Genomic DNA, 21379 nt, shown 5'->3' with positions numbered 1-21379 from the left:
GATTTAACTTTTCAATTCTTTGAAAAGTGGGATCTCCCTTCTCTCAAACGTCCCTGAGGTTTCTACCATAGAGAGAGTGACAGAGACAGAGAAGGAAAGAGACTTTTCATGTCCTTTAATGATACATCTGACCAAAAATAGCTTAAAACACCTTTAAACCCAGCAGCTCAGAGAGGAGAGAGGCCTCAGGCAATGTGGCACCGTCAGCACAGTGGGACATACATACAGTAATGAGGTTAGCTCCCAAATGGCACCTACCCTTCGTCAAACAGCGCCAACGTTAGGCTCCATTCAAGCTGTCACCTTCATAATGTAGTGCACTTTCTACACAGCAGCCTGTTTTCTTTATAATGTATAAGTCTGAACTCTGCAATGCCAGGAGAACCTCTTGAAAAATTCACCAAATCCTACAGGAAACGTCGAGGAGCTAAGAAGCTGGAGAGGCTGAAAAAATAAAAGGAAACGGGGGCTCTCTGGATCGATTCTACTAAAAAAAAAGCTACAAAAAATATGAATCTGATATTTTCTATAGGCTTTTACATGAATAAAATAAGAACTCGTCACTGCCTTGAGTGCATTTCATTCTATATATTTACAACTTTAATTACATTCACTCTTTTCTGAGTTACGAACACAGATGAGAAACAGGCAGACTTTTTTTGGCACGTATTTGTCTCCCTATAACATCCCCCATCATTACATGGATGTTACCCACAGACACCGTTCAGAGGGACACAGAGGGGACGCAGACCTTTTTTTTTTTTAAACACAACTGCAAGACACAGCTATCATCACGTGACCTCATCTGGTAAATTCATACCAACTTTTTGTTCTCTTTCCAGCCATCAGAGGGTGCAAGAAGTGTAGTCAATGTCACTGAACAGCCAGAAATCAGCTTACTCTCATCTTCTTTTAGCATTATTGTAAATAAAAATAACACAGAGCAGCAGCTGCTAATCCCCATAATCATGATCACTCCATAAACGTTCAGCATTACTTGTTTCTCTTTTCAGATCATATAAGGCGGATAAGAGTAATGTATGAAAATAAATACAACTTTCCAATTCAGATTCAAAAAAGCAGCTGAATGGAGACAGACGAGATGGAGTGGCAATCAGGACAATTTTGTTGAGGGAAGCCAATCAAGATAAAGTCCAGTTGTCTACAAAAAGGATGGATTTTTTGACAGTATCTTGAATGTCACTAATAGAAAACTGTAATTTACAGTCAAATAAAATATAAAAACATTTTCCAAGTTCTTATTTTGTGTTTGCCGTGTTAACTTTTCAGTTATCACTTATTCTATGCTAAATACATGTCAAAAATCTTTTTGGAGTTTTTTTATATTAAATCCCCTTTACTTAAACTTATCCAATCAGATGGGATTTTGGATTTGGGGAGACTGGATTTCAGTCTGCAAAAAATATTGTTTGCATTTCCAATCATTTAAATCTGTGTCATAATTTCACATATTCCATTATACTCACAGATATGTCATATCAGGGGCTTCTGTTTCACTGTGACTTAAATGTGGCCCCCTTTAAGTTGCTCTGGTTGTTGTTTTTGAATGGTGTAGTCAGAGGTTTTCAGAGATCATAATGAGGAAACATTCGGAACAACTGGTCCAGAAAAGCCCACACTGACACCTCGTTTCTGCTCGAATACTAACAATCGTGAAATGTCACATATGTGACCCTTGACACAAGGTCTCCCCAAATACTGCTAGCCGTTGGTTCCCTGCAGTGAAAAACCACTTGATTATACACTGTACAAATGCCAGCCGGTCTGTTCGCACACACATGCAGACAATAATTTCACTGTGAGACACTCAAAGGGCTTCTGTTGGCTCTCTGACAGACACACAGCTCCCGTTCTTCACCTCCAGGGAAAAGTTCATCACAGCAGAGCCGTGACATTTGAAGGTGACTGGTGAATTAGAGAGTGGAGAAATCTGCTGCATTTTTATGGTTTATCATATTTTTTGTTGTATCTTATTCCTCTTCCTTTATCCAGTGAGCCAAATCGAAGCTTAATCTGGACAAAAGAGAATCAATCACCTTTAAAGGGTTCATTACAGATGACTTCTTGGCCTCTGCTGCTGGACTCGAGTCCATCAGTCAGCGTTGCTTCTTCTTGCCAGGATCTCGCACGTGTAAATGGCTGCAGGTGTGTGTACATGTCTGTGTGTTTATATGGGTTTGTTTAATTAAGTGCGTGGACATTCAAAACGCAGTGGTGTTGACAGGCGTGAGATAGGTGACGCACGGCGGAGCTGCGAAGCTGTAAGCCGCGTACGCCACGACGGAGCCCACCATCAAGCCTGTCATATAGGACACCGTCATGGTGTTCCCTGGAGAGACACAAAAAGCAGAGAGTGGCATGTAAGACAGAAAGTAACAAGACTCACTAGAAAATGCATTTCCTGCAGAAAATGCGTGGGAATGCTGTATAGCTACATTCCTAAAGCTAAACTGGATTAATAGCTTAAATCCGTAAGAAGAAGGTGAAGTAGTGAGAATAGTTGGAAAAGTATGAATCTTTTTAATTAACATGAATTTCATTAAAAAGTTGAATAACACCACTAATGTATAAAACGTGGAATATTTAAAAGTTTTTGAAAAAAGCTGACGCTAAACTGAATTACTGGCTTTAAAAGTTCAATAATGCCAAACGATGTAGAACATTGTGAGGTCTGAATTTATTTTCTAACTGATATTATGAAAAAGTATGGAAGACTTACAAATCCTGTGAGAAACATTGATGAAAATGCAGAAATATGAAACAAATTGTTTGAAAAATCTCAAATGCATTGCACTGCACTGCTGAAAAACTTGGAAGTTGAAATGTAAAATTGTCAGTTGGAAGCTGAACTGCATTACCTTAATACGCTAAGAGCTGAAATACATTTCTAGAAAAGCTGGAAGCTGAACTATAATACTGTCAAAAGTGAAAGTTCAAATAAATTGACTAAAAAGGCTGAAAGTATAAATACTTTGTATTATTATCAGACATATCCATTGCATAGAACAAACAAGTATGAGCTGAGAAGTGAATAAGTTGCCTGAAAAGAAGGGGGCTATACTGTATATAGGGATGAAATCACAAATGACACTATGTGTGTGTGTGTGTGTGTGTGTGTCAAAAGTGTCTGATAACATTATCGATCTCAGGACGTGACTTTTTGTTGAAAATATTCATAGTATAGCATGTCGAAAAAAGTGATAAAAAGTCATAGTAAAGTATGTCGAAAAAAGTGATAAAAAGTCATAGTATAGCATAATGAAAACAAAAAATTAAAAAGTCATAGTATAGTATGTCAAAAATATTCATAGTATAGCATAATGAAAAAAAATAATAAAACAGTCATAGTATAGTATGTCAAAAAAAAGTGATAAAGACTTAGTATATTGGACCTCAAAACGTAATGAAACATATAAAATTCAAAAACTTGGTTCCGTCTTCCAATCATTCTCTTATCACTCTAAGCTAACTGACCTGACAAACAAGTCCATATTTTTGGCATATTTGTCTCTGTCACTTGGTATAGCGGACCTCAAAACGTACTGGAACATATAGGATTTGAACACTAAACCTTCAGTCTTCCAATCATTCTCTCATCATTAAGCTATCTGACCTGACAGAAGAGCTCCTGATTTTGGAATATTCGTCTCTTTTACTTAGTACATTGGACCTCAAAACTTCCTCAAACGTATAAGATTTGAACACTCAACCTTCTTTCTTCCAATCAGAATCTTATCACACTAAGTTATCTGACCTGACAAAAATGTTATGTTTTTGTAAGTGATTGTATAGTATGTCGAAAAAAGTGATAAGTACGTCATAGTATAGTATGTCGAAAAAGTCATAGTATAATATGATGGAAAAAGTCATAAAAAAAGACATAGTATAGTATTTAGAAAACAGTGATACAGTAAAAAAATTCATGGTATAGTATGTCAAAAACAGTCACAAAAGGTCCCTTGATAGCTCAGCTTGTAGAGCACATGGCCATATGCAGAGTTTTTTTTCCTCGACTCAGAGTCCCATGGTTCGAATCTGACCTGCGGCAATTTCCTGCATGTCTCCCCCCTCATATCTATGCTGTCCTAATGATTAAGGCAGAAATGTGCAAAAAATAATCTTAAAAAAAAAGTCATAGTATAGTATGTCAAAATAAGTCATAGTATGGTATGTCGAAAAAAGTGATAAAAAGTCATAGTATAGTATGTCAAAATATGTCACAGTACAGTATATCGGAAAAAGTGATAAAAAGTCATAGTATAGTATGTCAAAATAAGTCACAGTATAGTATATCGAAAAAAGTGATAAAAAGTCTCAGTATAGTATGTCAAAATAGTATAGTTTGGACTGTACGGGGACTTGAACCCACTGGTTCCCAACCCAAGTCCTTACACACTGAGCCACTGCCAGACTTAGTAATAATTCATAAAATGTGATAAAACGTCATAGTATAGTATGGTATGAAAAAGTCATAGTATAGGTTGTCGAATTAAGTCAGAAAAAGTTATATTATAATATGTCGAAAAAAGTGATAAAAAAAGTCAGAGTATAGTATGTCGAAAAAAGTGATGAAAAAAGTCAGAGTATAGTATGTCGAAAAAAAGTCGGAAAAAGTCATAGTATAGTATGTCGAGAAATTCGGAAAAAAAAGTCATAGTATAGTATCCCGAAAAAAAGTCAGAAAAAGTAATTGTATAGTATGTCAAAAATAGTCATAGTATGTCTAAAAAAAGTGATAGTATAGCATGTCAAAGTCTGGAATAACATGTAAACTCCACAAAAAAAGGGTTAGCACAGACTAGGAATTGAACCTGAGTGAGTCTGCAGTGCTTAGGTTCTGGTGCTAGCCACCATCCCGCCAAATAACTCATGTGAATCATTTCACAACAGCTGTATTCTGTGAAGAGTTTAAAGTTTGAATGATGTCTGTAGGTGAAAGTATGTGGGAGGAGTAGCACTTACAAGCTGAAGAAGCCTAATTTAGCCTAGATTTAAAGATTGCTCCACTGAAGTTCAATGTAAAAAGAAAAAAACTTAATATTTTAAAACTATGAAAGGTAGAGAAAAGCTGAATGCAAGCACAAATGTCCTTAAAGCGGCAGAACCATAAAAAGTACTTAGCTAGTATAGTAAATTCAGTAAATTCCTAAATATGTCCAGTTTTTCCAAGTAGTCTAAAGATCTCCTCGTTCATCTCCTCGGTCAAATCCATAGAGGGCTGATGCAGCCCGTTAGTCTGGCTATCACCAGATTGCCCGTTCCATTGACAGCAAATCCATCCAAATCGGTTTTACACTAACAACGAGATACATTGAGTTAATTAGTGAGCTGGTAGGCTTTTCTCCTGTACTGACAGCAGACAGACACATCTTCAAATAGCTTTGTCTGACCATCCACCAATCCAAAACACAAAGATATTCAATTTGCAATGATACACAGCAGAGGAAAGCAGCAAATCCTCAACATTTGAGAAGCCGGAGCCATTCAAAGCTCGCTATTTTAGCTTGATAGATGACTTGAATGATTTCTTTATTAATTTTCTGTCGATCAACTAACAGATTTACAGTTTGTTGTTATTTTCTGAGCTGTTTTACGCTGAAGACAAAAAACTCACAACCCCAACCTTTACAAAATCTCTCTACATAGAGTTATTAGGGGTGTGCAAAAAAATCGATTCACATTCGTATCGCGATTCAAGCTCTACCGATTCAAAATCGATTCATAGAATTCCAAAAATCTATTCATATTTTTTTTTTATTTCGTTTTGTAATGGCGTGTATACTTCTGTCCTGAAATGAGTTTAGCTCGCCATTCCCATATATTCATCGTCAAATTCATACTGATGCCTAGGCACTCTTGTCATAATCAAAAGAAGACCTAGTGCAGCAGAAGTAGTTTAGTCAATGGCAAACCTCACAGAAAGAATTATTCAACCAATTATTCAAAACATTTCGGCTTTTATAACGTCAAGGGGAAGATGGAACTTGATAGGAATCATGCTATATGCAGGCTTTGCAAAGCGAAAGTTAAGTATTTTGGAAACACCACAAACTTGAGAACTCACATGGTACGCCATCACCCGGATATTAACATTAAAGATGTGGACGAACAACAACGACCTAAAGTACCCAACAGTCAACCAACAGTCAACCAACTCTTTCAATGCTCTAAACTCCCACCCAACTCTGAACAAAAAGCTCTTTTTATTTAAAGTGCCCATATTATGAAAAAATCACCTTTTCTGGAATTTGGGGTGTTATTTTGTGTCTCTGGTGCTTCCACACGCATACAAAACTTGTTAAAAATCTGCACGGCTTTTTACGTCACCAGCCGAAACGAGCTGGCTAACCGCAACCGTTAGCATGCTACCTCGTTCTCAATAGCAAAGCACTGCAACAACACACACAACTTCACCATAATCTACAAAAGAACTACTTACATGTGCGCCCTCGTTTAGAAGTCTCCCAGCTAATCCTGATCCTTGTAACTGACCGAAGTTGGAGAAACAGCCTTTCTTTTACTGTCTATGGAGCTAGCTGACACGATAAACGACCTGAGCTACTGCGCATGTGCGAGTGCAATCAAAGATAGTACAGAAGAAAAGAGGTCTCACTCTGTAGCTAAAACAGAGACCAGGTGAAAAGAGGAGCTGCAGCAGTGAGAGAAAGCTGTGCAGTACAACAAAAATATGGTGTTTTTTGAAAATTAAATCATGTAAACCTATTCTGGTACAACCTTAAAATAAAAGTGAACCTGAAAATGAGCATAATATGGGCACTTTAACAGTTTTATTTTATACTTGAATTAAATACATTTGAAAGCTGGCAAAAGCTTGGCACTTAGCAGTTTTTTGTTGCAAAATTTTTTATTTTTGTATGAAGACATATAAAGTAATATCAAATTACATTAATGTGTTGTGTTTCTTTTCTTTTAAATTGTATGTCTACTGCAATCACATGGGAAAAGTAACTACATTTACATACTGGGAATCCATATTGAATCGAATCGTGACATTTTCTGAATCGTGCCCCCCTAACAGTTATGTATCTATAATGGTGAGTAACTCACCTGCCAGCTCCCTCTGTTCGGGCGGCACTTTGCCCGCAGCCTGGATCATCGGCACAGACCCGAAGTAGCCGTTGGTGACTCCCATAAGGAGGGAGAAGAGACAGGGCCAGGCAGGATGGGACAGGGTGGGTGCGCTGGCCGGGTACACACACATGACGAACAGAGGGATGAAGACCACTCTCAGGCAGGAAAAGAAGAGCAGGCGGCCTCCGGACCAGTCGTACGGCAGCGCTGCCAGAATCTGAGGAAAGAGCAGCGGTGTGTTTCAATGATGCTGTGATTAAATTCTGCTTTGTCGCCAGAAATTTTGTGAAAACAAGCACATGTTTTGCTGCTAATGGTACTTTCTCCTCATGCTGGTCACCAGCCTGGTCACACACTGCTGTGGGATGGCATCCCATTCTTCAACCAGCAGTCCTGACCTCAACCCCATTGGACACTTGTGAGATCAGCTTGGGCGTGCTGTTCGTACCAGAGTGGCTGTCTTGGTTGAAGAATGGGATGCCATCCCACAGCAGTGTGTGACCAGGCTGGTGACCAGCATGAGGAGGAGGTGCCAGGCTGTTATGTGGCTGTGTATGGTTCTTCCACACGCTACTGAGGCTCCTGGTTGTGAAATGAATAAATTGTTCAATTGCCAATCTGTCTTGTTTCTTCAAACTTCAATCATCCAATCATCCAATCATCCAATCCACCAAACACCAAACGAGTCAATGGCAGAATAAGCTGTTTGTCACTGGCCGAGAAGATTTGGAAAATTTTTCATGGGCGCAACCCACATACTCAGCGCTGCTGCTCATCCCACAAATGCACGTTCCTTACAAATGGGGCACCATTTGAAAGGGAACTAAACAGGCTTTCCAACGGTATAAGAAATATTGCCAAAAAGCATTGTTACCACATAAAAATAATATACCAAACACAAATGTCCTTACTTTTTGTGCTAAGTTTAGATACCTTCAAGTAAAGTGTTACCTAAATAAATCACAATGCCAATTTTTACCACTCTATTCCTTGCTCTTTCCTCTCATGACTTTTTTTCTTTTTACTTTTAAGCTACCTTGATTTTCCTTTCCCATTATTTATGTAATTTCTTTCCTACCCCCTTATCTTTTTCCACCCATTTCAACAGAATGCTTAATTTGCCATTAGGACAAAGTCAAAGCGTACAATCAGAACAACTTTCACTCAAAAGGTCTTTTTTCCTTTCAAAGTCAAAATTATGACTCAAGGACACCAGATAAGATTCCTAAATATTCAGAGAAAGCCTTTGAGCAAAGTACAATTATTCAAAAATAAACCAGACTTTTTTTCCATTCTTACTCTCAGGTTTAAAAAATGGAGCGAGGTCAGCTCCAGTGTTACAGCATGACTTTGTATCTTCCCTTCTTCTGTGGTGCCGAGACGCCTCGTGTACAATTAAATCCCACGATCTCAGCAGGTGTGAAATGAAAGGGATTGCCAAGAGCTACGTGAATTTTAAGATAATTTTTGGGGGCATTTTTAGGCCTTTATTTCCACAGGACAGATGAAGACATGAAAGGGGAGAGAGAGGGGGAACGACACGCAGCAAAGGGCCGCAGGTCGGAGTCGAACCTCATTTGATGATTTTAATTTATTTTACAGTTTTAGTGTAATAATAACAGTTCGATCAACACTGATGAAATCATCGGTTCCTCACATCTTTTGAGGAAGATCACTAGGGTTGTACTGTGCCCCGCAAAGACTTTATAACTTGAGTTTTACTCTATCTCTGAACATCACAGGTGTTCTTTTATCCTTCTGTACAATTTAAAAAACGGTGCCTCACCTTGCCAACAAAGTCCGACATGTTGAAGGTGGCCATGATGAGAATGGGGAGCCACTCTCCTAAGGTGGGGTTTCGAATCTCTGACTCCAGCCCGGGGAACAGACACAGGGTGATGCTGTAGGTCACTGCTATAGACAGCATGTAGGCCCAGATCACACGGGACACCACATAACGATGCAAGATCATGTCTGGTTAGAGGAGACACACACACACACACACACACACACACACACACACACAGGGTGTTATTTAAAAAGCTAAATCTCTCACTTGAGCAGGTTAACTAAGAACACTCTCCTCTTCCCATGAATCACCAGGGGGATGCATTTAAATTTCAGATCTGCTGGAGTCAGAGGTTAATGGAGCCGTGAGAACACTGGATTAAAAGAGAGAGTACCGCGGACACCAGGCCAGCTCCTCCTTATCTTGGCTTTCGGGGCGTCGAACCGCACATACGTCCCACCCTCAAAGTCCTCAACGCCTTCCTCTGTTGTGATCGGTGCTGCTGTCCCGCCGTTTCCCTGGAAAGAGACAGATACAGACTCTTCAGACGGGAATAACCTTCAAGGCCAGTCATCAACATCACATCAAGTCTTGATTTCCAAATGAAAACAGAAAACATATGAACTATTACATGATTAATTATCGAATTACACAGGAAAACGTCCTTATTCTGTTCCTCATTTCCTGAAAGCTATTTTAAGGCTTTTTGAATGGCATTAACAGTTCATTAGGAAAACACCAGAGGTAGCCATCACACAGTAAATAAACATATTGTCTTGCAGTGGGAGCTTTATCTTCTTTTTTTTCATTAAAGTAAGAATGGCTTCCTGGCTGCATGACATCAGCTTTTTATGGCAGCAGCTATTAGAGACGATCGATGGGAGTGGCTGCAGAGAGGCCCAGGAGCCAAACGCACACACACACACACACACACACACACACACACACACACACACACACACACACACACACACACACACACACACACACACACACACACACACATATACACACACACACACACGCCTACAAACACACATTTCCTCTTTATCTAAACATACTGTATAAGCACATCCTTCTACTCGTGCTTCTTTCTTCTACACCTATGTTTTCATATGCACATCATTCACGCACACGCACACGCACACACACACACACACACACACACACACACGTACATGCACACACACACGCACACGCACACACACACACACACTCACACAGCCGTCCATTAGTTGATTAGAAGGACTTGCGGGCCAGAAGCACCACTCATCTTGATTATACCTTGGAAGAGAGCACTCATTTTCCCCCGGCAACCAGAACAAAGAGCTGCCTGAATCAGCCCCCAGACGACACACACACACACACACACACACACACACACACACACACATTATTGTCAAACACGGGGGGCGTTCCTCACACACTTGTCTTGTGTGTAATGGTGTACAAACACCATGCACACATGATAGAGTGACAGCCTGAGGTTATGTGTCTTCCTTTGAAGGCTCTGAACAGACACCCAAGCTGTGATGAGGAATATTAGCACCATGTCTTCCGCCTACAAACTGCTGCTTCAAGCATGAATACAAAGTGGATTTACCTCTTCTTCTTCTGTCGTTCTTCAGTCACTTCGTTCTCTTATTGTCATGACTGGTCTCCTGCTCTCTGCCCTCTCTTTCTGTTGCTTTCCTGTCGTGTTTTCCCATCTGTCTCCCCTTTTTGCATCAACAGTTTTCTCCGTATACCTGTTTTCATCTCAGTATCGTGACTCTCATTTTCTCTCTGGTCGCATGAGACCTCAACCTCTAGATTTCCCTCAAAAACTCCATCTGTCTTCATCTTTTTTTTCCACATCCCCCACTATCATCCCTAAATCCCTTTCTCTTTCTCTCTCAATATTTCTCTTACTGAGTGGCAGCCAAAAAGCAGCCTGCAGCTTAAATAAATGATACTGCATTCAAAAACCCACACAGCACACACCGAAGACACACACACACACACACACACACACACACACACACACACACACACACACACACACACACACACTTCTAACAGAAATCAACAAGGAAATGGGAGTTGCCTGACATCAGAAACAGCTTGTTGTTGCAATATTTAAGAAGGATTTAACGCCTCACAGGGGCGCTAGAGGAAAAATCAGGAGATCACCAAAGTCAGAAGGATTCATCCTCTGAAGATCATGAATGGCACAATATCACGGCAATCCATCCAATAGTTGCTTAGATATCAATCGGCTGACAGACCAACATTGCCATCCATAGACACATCCATAGAGCCACGCTACTTTGCATGACTAAGGGACTGTTCGTTATTTATTTAAGGGGCCACTGGAGGAGCTTTGGGACCTTTAGTCAAAATAGACCTGACCCTCCCTTCATCAGCAATACATTTTGGATGACCCTCCAAAATGATTGGGAGAAAAACAATGACCCTCCCCATCAATTTATTGTACTGACTTGCACTTGGCAAAGCTATGCAGATTTCCATTGTTTTTTTTTACAGCCACGACACAGGTGGCTAAACGGCTGCGTTCTGATCTGACGCATCCCACTCCTCTGTTATGGTGTGGGGGCCATTTCAGTAGATTTACTCACAACGTTGTTGTGGAAACACAATAAGCATGGAAACTAAATGCACACTTCCTGCGTTACTTCAAATACTAAGTTACTCATCTAGTAAACTAGTATTCACATGAAATAAAACAATAAAACATTGAGACCATTCAGCAAAGCACACTGGGTAATTCAACACTGGTTGCTATGGACTCGTCTCTAAGCTACAGGTCTGGCTGACTAAATGGGGAGGGACCCATCTGCTAGCGATAGGGGGCGAGACCGAGAGAGCTACATGGAGCTACATGGATACATATGCACCAAACAAGCCACTTTGAAATGTTGCTTTTCTCATGAATACAAAAGTTGGGAGACCCTCCCCAGAAGACAAAAAAAAAAATGGATGACCCTCCCATCAACAAAGAATAAAAACACATGACCCTCCCCTATTTTCCTCCGGTGGTCCATTCCATAAATACAGAACGGTCCCTAAACATATTCTGTATATTCACTGTATGCACACACAACACACACAAACACACAGTAGCCAATAAACTGTCCACACACTTACAAATCTTACTTCCTCTGCGATGACATCATGGTGCACTCTGTACCCGGTCCCGTTGTCCCGCGGGTCGTGGCCTCTGGCCGGGCCTTTGCCCTGGGAGTGGCTGGTGTAGTAGCGGACAAACTGGGAGCGGCGGACCAGCAGGTGAAGCAGGAAGCAGAGCATCTCCATGCTGATGGAGACGAGGAAGAAGATGAGCGTGTTCCTCCTCTCGTCGGGGATCAGTAGCTTGGTGAAGATCCGCGACAGGGAGATGATCACACCAGCTGTACCTGGGGGGGGGGGGGGGCCCGGAAAAAGAAGGGGATGAAGGATGTGACAGCAGGGATATGGGGATGTGTGTGCGTAATTCTTATGTCTGTGTGAGTGTACTTACTCTCTCCGGTCATCACCCCCTGTGTGTACCTCTTGGGCAGCATTCCCATGTAACCATAGAAACTAGACTGCTGCACTGGGGAGGGATGAGGAAGTATTTATTAGCGCAAACAGTCAACGGCACAACTTTCCTGAACCTCCACACCACAACGCTCGGACCTCTGGACCTCTGGACCTCCGGACCTCTGGACCTCCGGACCTCTGGACCTCTGGACCTCCGCTAATTAAACTGTTTCTACTGTTGGCTAAAAGACTGTGTTCACACTCACAGTACAAGGAAAGTGGCTCAGTGTATGACAGCCGTTAGCAGCAGCTGAGGACTGAAGCCTCGACTGTTGCTTGTTCATTTGACAGCTCTGACTGAGCACCACAAGCACCACCATTTAGCATTACCCTCTCTGTATACGTATATACACAGGAGGGGGACAGAATATCATGAACACTTAAGACCCTTACGATAAATTTGACCTTTCAGAATTTTTTTACATGCAAGCTTGAATTACGCCATATGGTAACATCTGAGGCTGGACAGACAGACAAACAGACAGACAGACAGATAGACAGACAGACAGACAGACAGACAGACAGACAGATAGACAGACAGACAGACAGACAGACAGATAGATAGATAGAAGGATGGATAGATGGATAGACGGATAGATAGATAGACAGATGGATAGATAGATAGACAGACAGACAGACAGACAGACAGACAGACAGACAGACAGACAGACAGACAGATAGATAGATGATAGATAGATAGATAGATAGATAGATAGACAGATAGATAGATGATAGATAGATAGACAGATGGATAGATAGATAGATAGATAGATAGATAGATAGATAGATAGATAGATAGATAGACAGATAGACAGATAGAAGGATGGATAGATGGATAGACGGATAGATAGATAGACAGATGGATAGATAGATAGATAGATAGATAGACAGATAGAAGGATGGATAGATGGATAGACGGATAGATAGATAGACAGATGGATAGATAGATAGATAGATAGATAGATAGATAGATAGATAGATAGATAGATAGATAGACAGACAGACAGACAGACAGACAGATAGATAGATAGATAGATAGATAGATAGATAGATAGATAGACAGACAGACAGACAGACAGACAGACAGATAGATAGATATATAGACAGATAGATAGATAGACAGATAGATAGATAGATAGATAGATAGATAGATAGATAGATAGATAGATAGATAGATAGATAGATAGATAGATAGATAGATAGATAGATAGATAGACAGACAGACAGACAGACAGACAGACAGATAGATAGATATATAGACAGATAGATAGATAGACAGATAGATAGATAGATAGATAGATAGATAGATAGATAGATAGATAGATAGATAGATAGATAGATAGATAGATTATTATTAGTAGTAGTAGTACCTGTACATCCAAAGGCTACCACTCCCACTGACACGAGGTTGATAATATAAGCCTGCCTGGTGGTGAACTTGGCCAGCCACACATCAAACACACTGACAAAGACCAGCGGTCCGAGAGCGAAGATGTAACCTGCAGAGAAAGAGACGGACAGACAAGTGAGGAGACGCCACTGAACCAGGTCACGTTGCATTCGCATGACTGAGCACATTTGACAGGGCCGACGTGCCAGCGGTATCACTTCCATCTGACGTTCCATCCTGGGTGTATTAACTCCAGAGACAAGCTCTCCAGCAGACAACACACTTCAAAAGACATTTCCTCAAGGATGCATGAGAGTTATTTTAAGCTGCAGAGTGTGGTGAAACCTTGCTCCTACGTGCACCGTATGTGTAATGATTTCAAAATTCTCCTAAGGGGGCCATACATTTTTAAAGAACTTTTTTTTTTCATATGGATTAGGATGAGCGGCTTTAACGTTCGCAAAAACGTGTAGCAGCATTAAAAACCAGCTTTTTAATGAATAATTTTGGGCTATATTTAAATCTCTCCAGTATCAGGCTTGGTCTTTAACGACCCTAGAGCAAAATCTGCCTGGAATGTGCACACTTGGATGTGAATGGTTTACTTCATAGTGAGTTTGCTTTTAAAATGTTTTGAAGCTGAAGATGATGCAAGATATTAAAGAAGTGAAGAAGAAAAAAAATACCCACACTCTTGAAATACAGCCCCTTGTGAGTGCCCAGTCTTTGGCAAAGTTTGTTTGAAACACTTAAATAAATAAAGTGAAAGAATAAAACCCAAAGGAATATTACAGCAGAGTGCATTTCTGTCTTTATCTTTATTCTCTCTTCCCCATTTTGTGCTGCGTATTCTGCTCTGATAAGCTTTGAGGTTTTCAGAGGGTCATTAATTAATGAGTTAGAGAAGAGGTTCCCATAATGAGACTTTTTTTTTTTTTCACAATTAAAGCTCAGTCTGTGAGCGGGTTCCTGTTTGACTTACCCACAGTGATTCGGGTGTGCATGCTGAGTCTCTCTACCAGCACGTTGTTGAGGATGACGGCCAGCAGAGCCACCAGGATGTACGTCAGGCTCATGTCGAACACTATGGATGTCCCTAAAACACACAAACACACACAAGAGCCGTGACTCGTGCGAGATGAGCGTGTACTGCTCAGGTGTGCATGTGTCTGTGAAAAAAAAAAAAAATCATGCGTCATGTGCAGTTCTCTAGGCACATGCACAGGTTTATTCAGTATACTTTGTAATTATCATTTACAATATATTGGTAAATTAAAAAAATAATAAAAAAGTAAAAAAAAAAAAAAACAAAAAAAAAAAAAAAAAAAAAATAAAAGAAAAGGAATAAGTAGGGGATAGGTTTTTTAATTTTTTATAAAAAAAAAAAAAAAAAAAAAAAAAATAAAAAAAAAAAAAAAAAAAAAAAAAAAAAAAAAAAAAAAAAAAAAAAAAAAAAAAAAAAAAAATAAAAATTAAATTAAAAAAAATTATTAAAAAAAAATAAAAATAAAAAAAAAAAAAAAAAAAAAAAAAAAAAAAATCACTTAAACAAAACTATTACAGTTCAAACTTGTGGTGTAGGTAGTCCACATCAGTGAAGTAAAATAAAAAAAAAAAAAAAAAAAATTTTTTATAGTAGAGTTGGTGAGAGATTGATCAGGGGAACTGCTGATCACGGACTGGCAGCCGGAGTGGTTTCAGACGTGCGCGTTTTGCAGCTTATCCAGTTCCGTGTTTAAAGTGCGATGTGCAGGATATTTATATAACCGTTCATAATCCTTTCCTAATCCTGTAAGCCTACTATTAACTGCTGAAACCATTTTCAAGCATTTATATTTTACAGCTGAGTAAAAGGGGGAAGAAAAAAAAACATACATTTGAGACAATTCTTAATTTTTTATGCAATTTGTTATTTTGGCATCTGGGACTGGTCAATTATTTTCATATTTATCTAATGTGAGGGTGATGACCTGCACTCAGCTCCTCAGTAATCCAGTGAACCTTATTTATTCATAAATAATAAATGCCTAATTTAATAACCATATATGCAATGACAATGCATACATGACATACAGTTCCTGGAAGCTTTTCCATTGCTGCTGCTCTGTTGGGTTAGTTGTTTCTGGGATAAAATAAGAACCCCTTGCATTGATTGTGCAGTTGAGAATGAGCAGTGAGCCTCACCGTGGTGGCTGCACAGGCAGAAGAAAAGATCACCGCCTGCAGAAACTCAAACCTTGTTAAAGGTCCCATGGCATGAAAATTTCACTTCATGAGGTTTTTTAACATTAATATGAGTTCCCCCAGCCTGTCTATGGTCCCCCAGTGGCTAGAAATGGTGATAGGTGTAAACCGAGCCCTGGGTATCCTGCTCTGCCTTTGAGAAAATGAAAGCTCAGATGAGCCATTTTGGAATCTGCTTGTTATGAGGTCATAAGGAGCAAGGTTACCTCCCCTTTCTCTGCTTTGCCCGCCCAGAGAATTTGGCCCACCCATGAGAGAGAGACATCATGGCTTTCAAACGAGCAAAGTGGCAGTTGGTCAAGGCCACACCCCCACCCTCCACCTTGCCACTCCCACTCTCCTCCTCAATAGCTTCAGACACAGAAATGGCACATCCTAAGGAAAGCTCATTGTAGGACTGGCTCTAGTGGCTGTAATTCTGCACCAAAGCTGAATTTCGGGAAAGAGACTTCAGATACAGTATTAGGGGACCACTAAGGTCTATATAAAAGCATCCAAAGAGCACCATGTCATGGGACCTTTTAACAGAAAATCCAATGAAGAAGAAAACGCAGCACAAATGTAATGTCCGCAACACTGCTTAAACTCCCATATTTAATACAAATGCAACATTTCGACCCTACTGGGTCTACTACTTTTATAATATTTCCCCTTTCTAACATTCATATTTAGAGACTGTATTAAAATGATTTGGGTGGTGAACTTCTTTAGTGTTATTCATGTTTTCTTTGAACCCTCTTCTTGACTAAGAGAAGATTGCAACGGGCATGTCACAATTACATAACGCAGAGGTCTTCAACGTTTTTTAAGTCAAGGACCCCTTAACTGAAATGAGACAGATCAGGGAACCCTTACTACATATATTGTATAAAATGAAGTTGCATATTAATCTGGTCCTACAATAACTTTTAGGGCAGTCTAAAGCCTTTATAGATACCTTCTTTTGCATAGAATACTAAGCTATTCAAATAACCTTAAGATTGTTGGCATGATTTTATAAATCATGTTTTAATTAGTGACTACATTATTGACCAGTATGCCCATCATCAGTGGGGATTTATATTTGCTAATTATATGTTGGAATCATGTTAAGACGTTTAAATTTTGAAAAAACTTTCAAAAATTAACAATAATTTGGAGGCCCCCCTGCAGTGACTCTGAGGACCCCCCAGGGGTGATATAACGGGTACAACGTGTTTAATAGTGTACCCAGTTTAATCTTAATGGAACTTCTAATGTGCGCAGTGTTGCCAACTTGGCAACTTTCTCGCTAGACTTAGCAACTTTTCAGACCCTCTTAAGCAACTTTATTTCTAAAACGCAACTAGCAATACCATCAGGGGTAAAGCGAGATATATTATATTTTAATTGCTTTCCAAGCATGCTGCTCAGAGTAATCACAGTCCACAGCACTTCTGCCAACAGCAGAAGAGCCTCCCTCTCCTCTTGGGCCATGACAGCAGGCAGTCAGCCGACACAACAACTAACCTTTATGACAATGTTACACGATGACATCACCAATATGCAAGTGAGTGCATGACGTCATCTGCCAACTTTTAGCTACTTCTGGAGCTAGTGCTAGCTACTTTCATTAGAAAAGAGTTGGCAACACTGAATGTGCACCACCAACTTACACATTAATAAAAATAAAAAAACTGATACAGAGACAGAACTGTTGTCCTCTGCATATGGAGAAGTCCATCTTTAAGAAACAAATTTGAAATTCTACATAAGGCTAGAGTTTACATTTCCAAACATGAAATCACTGTCAAATGTTCTATCTATCTATCTATCTATCTATCTATCTATCTATCTATCTATCTATCTATCTATCTATCTATCTGTCTATCTATCTATCTATCTATCTATCTATCTATCTATCTATCCACACTTGCTGTTCCTGGTGTTTTAGAGTAGAAGAAGGATATTTGTGAGGTCTTCTTTTTCATCGATCTCTTTACATCCATCTTTCTATGTTCCTTGTCTATCTATTTATAAAACACACAGACACACACAGAGATAGACAACAGAAACCCCCTTACCGGGCTCGGACAGAGCCAGCACTCCTCGCTCGGGGGCATCTTTACTGATCTCCTCCTCCTCTAGCTGGTACGAGTCAAAGCTGTAGCTCTGCACCACGCCGCTCTCTCTTCCCTCTCTCCCCTCTCTCCAGCCCTCCCTTCCTCCATCCCTCCATCCAGCTCTTCCTCCATCCCTCCACACATCCCTCTCCTCTGGAATCTGTGGCGTTGGCCTGCGGCGCTCTGCTCCCACTGAGCCCATGTCTGAGCTTCAAGTACACACACACACACACACACACACACACACACACACACACACACACACACACTAAACACTCCTCTTGACTCTACAAGCTACACACTCTTGGGAGCATGTATGTTAAGCACAATCTCTGAGACACGGTCTGGAAGAGAGGCAGGAGACCTTCAGAGGATGGAGGATCTGCAGGGGGAAACAACAGGAGACAGAAGCAGAAACGGCATTAAAATGTAAAAGAAGTCGCACAGATAGAATAAAAAAAACAATCTGTCAGTGCCTTGCTGAAAGTGACAAGAGTCAAGGTTAGACACCCCAAAGAAACATAGTTTGCTGTGTGTGTGTGTGTGTGTGTGTGTGTGTGTGTGTGTGTGTGTGTGTGTGTGTGTGTGTGTGTGTGTGTGTGTGTGTGTATGTGTGTGTGTGACGGAAACAGAGTGACAAAGGATGCATGACAGACAAGGTGAGGGAAATTGCTGCTCTGTATTCAACAACTATAGGCACTGCAATATTCATCATGCAATGTAGGAGAGAAGAGCCTGGATTAAATGACTCAATCAATCACAATTTTTATAGTCAATTGAGCACAAATACCAATCATTTACTGGCTCAAGCTTCTCAAATATGAGCATTTTCCATTTTCTCTCTGTTTTGTAACTTTGTGTATTAAATATATATATATATATATATATATATATATATATATATATATATATATATATAAATATATATATATATATATATAGTATATATATATATATATATATTTTTTTTACTGCAATTCAGACAAAAACCATCAATCTGGCGACATCATTTTGGACTTGGGGGAAATCGTGACAGGCCTTTTTCAGTATTTTCTGACATTTTGTAGATTAAACAATTGATTGATCAATCGATTTGTATTTTTTTTTTTAATCAATTAAGCAATTGTTAGTTGCCGCTCTACAGTATGTACAACTTATCTGTTTACAGAATAATGCGCCAGAACAATAAACAGTTAAGGAGCTGCCTTTAAGCTTCTTAATGAATTATGGGACATTCAAAGTAAAGTAAGCAATCAAAAAACAAAATCCTTACAAGTGTAAAAAACGGCTGTTATTTATTACATGTATCATCATGCAATACGGCCGCAAATAATGATCACTTTCATTATCAAATGATCTGACATCCAATCAACGTTCAGCTTTATCGTGCAACATCTTAATACAAAGAACACCCCCAGCAGATGAAACACGGCTCGATAACCGGCTTTCATTCACTCGGGTCAACAGGGAGCTGCTTCTGTTACAAGCTGGGTCAATATAAATGGGTATTGACACTGGTGAATGCGCATGCACTGTAAAACAAGCACAAAAGCTCATATGGTGCACACCTGTGATTACACAAACACAACCACACAATGCAGCTCTGTCACCTGCCTGTTCACCTCTGATGCCCTGTGCTAGATTCCACTAAGCTCTGGCTTACAAGACGAATTGAATTGAAATGTCTTTAATATCCCCAAGGGGCAATTTGATTCACAGGTAGCCAACACTATACGCAGTCGCACAAAAACACATAACAACATGAAATAATAAATAGATAAGAACATAAATACACATGTACACTATAGGCCTACTTATAAAAAAAAATGGAAAAAAAGCAGCTCAGTCATGGAACTGCTTTGTTTTTAAGGTGAGATCCTATTTAAAAAACCCAGCTGCAGGATCAGATGATGTAAGAAGGTTATCATCTCTGTAATTTGGGCTCATCCTTGCCTCCAGTACAGATGCAGGGAAACAGGGACAACTGTAATTAAATAGAGGCTGCCTCTCCAGGAGCGAAACACTGGGAGCGTATTGATGAAAGATTGGGTGCTCGTTTCAAATTTAATAATGATGCCAAGTCACTTGCTTCTCACATAGCCTACAGAGCCATGCGCACTTTCCGTTTCCAGACTTGAGGCGGCGCTCTCAACCTTCCTTCATCAGCCTTAATTTAAAAGAATGCAGCCTGCGACCATAATTAAATCGCAGTCTAATACGCTGCAGTTTCTATTGTTTAGGCTACTTATAGAAGGATAAAATTAACATCACGAGTGAGAAAATCACTTATTGGTTCACATAAAGCAGGCAATCTATAACCTGGGAAATAAATATCCTATTTGTGTTAAATGCGTTAACTCCAAATCAATTAAGCTCGCATGTTTTGCGTGTTACTAAACAGGCGCGTGAGAAAAATTCAAATCCTATAGGCCTAATTGATCAAAGGCAAAAACACGACGGCTGAGCAGTGGAGGACACACAGAGATATTCCTCTTCTTCTCTTCCAAATCATCATTAAAACGATCCCAATCAAGTCCAACAAAGTTTAAATGTCCCTTTAATATCCATCTTGGTGTTTGTTTTTTTTTAAATCTGCGACCACCGCGCTTTCTGCCTCCAATGAAAAACCCAAACACACGGACAACAGGTTATTAATGGCCCCTTTACCTCTACTGTCGTCACTCTCGTTCCCCTGTTCCGTGGCTGCTCCTCACGGCGTTTCCAGCAGCGGGAACGCACTCCTTCCCCGCGAGGATCCTCGAGGTGGTCTCTGCCGGACCGGACCTTGTCCCTCCTCAGCCTGTCTCCATCAGACAGAAGGGAAGAACCCGGTGCCGTCCTGCATGCGCTGCGCTCCTGTACCGCACCATCCAGCAGCAGAGAAAAGGAAGTGTATGGACGGATGAGGAGAGCGAAGGGGGAGGAGGAGGAGGGGGAGGAGGAGGAGGAGGAGGAGGAGAGGAGGGAGGAGGAGGAGGAGGAGGAGGAGGAGGAGGAGGAGGAGGATGTTGCCTCTGGCTGTTCATCCATTGTAATTCAATTCAATTCAATTTTATTTATAGTATCAGCTCATAACAAGAGTTATCTCAAGACACTTTACAGATAAATAGGTCTAGACCACACTCTATAATTTACAAAGACCCAACAATTCCAGTAATTCCCCCAAGAGCAAGCATTCAG

At 40.2% G+C, this 21379-nt stretch overlaps 1 protein-coding gene across 1 annotated transcript; it reads right to left on the bottom strand.

Moving 5' to 3' along the window:
• Positions 1-100: 100 nt before the first annotated feature.
• Positions 101-21084, bottom strand: slc29a4 (solute carrier family 29 member 4). Its single transcript, XM_039824608.1, has 11 exons — positions 20867-21084; positions 18122-18581; positions 15439-15478; positions 14857-14972; positions 13855-13983; positions 12423-12497; positions 12059-12318; positions 9297-9420; positions 8900-9087; positions 7090-7330; positions 101-2350 (listed from the first exon to the last, which is right to left on the bottom strand). The coding sequence occupies exons 2-11, from the start codon at positions 18399-18401 to the stop codon at positions 2223-2225; spliced, it is 1581 nt and encodes a 526-aa protein (XP_039680542.1). The 5' UTR covers positions 18402-18581; positions 20867-21084; the 3' UTR covers positions 101-2222.
• Positions 21085-21379: the final 295 nt, after the last annotated feature.

The sequence above is a fragment of the Perca fluviatilis genome, chromosome 15 (genome assembly GCF_010015445.1).
Source record: "Perca fluviatilis chromosome 15, GENO_Pfluv_1.0, whole genome shotgun sequence".
Lineage (NCBI taxonomy): Eukaryota > Metazoa > Chordata > Actinopteri > Perciformes > Percidae > Perca > Perca fluviatilis.
This window is presented reverse-complemented; position numbering and strand designations above follow the sequence as displayed.

Excerpts from the sequence above, each read along its gene's own strand:
- slc29a4 (XM_039824608.1), bottom strand. The coding sequence starts at position 18,401 with ATGGGCTCAGTGGGAGCAGAGCGCCGCAGGCCAACGCCACAGATTCCA. Across the intron at positions 13,984-14,856 it reads GCACACCCGAATCACTGTGG|GTTACATCTTCGCTCTCGGA; the intron begins GTAAGTCAAACA and ends CTTTCTCTGCAG. Across the intron at positions 2,351-7,089 it reads CGAACAGAGGGAGCTGGCAG|GGAACACCATGACGGTGTCC; the intron begins GTGAGTTACTCA and ends GTGTCTCTCCAG.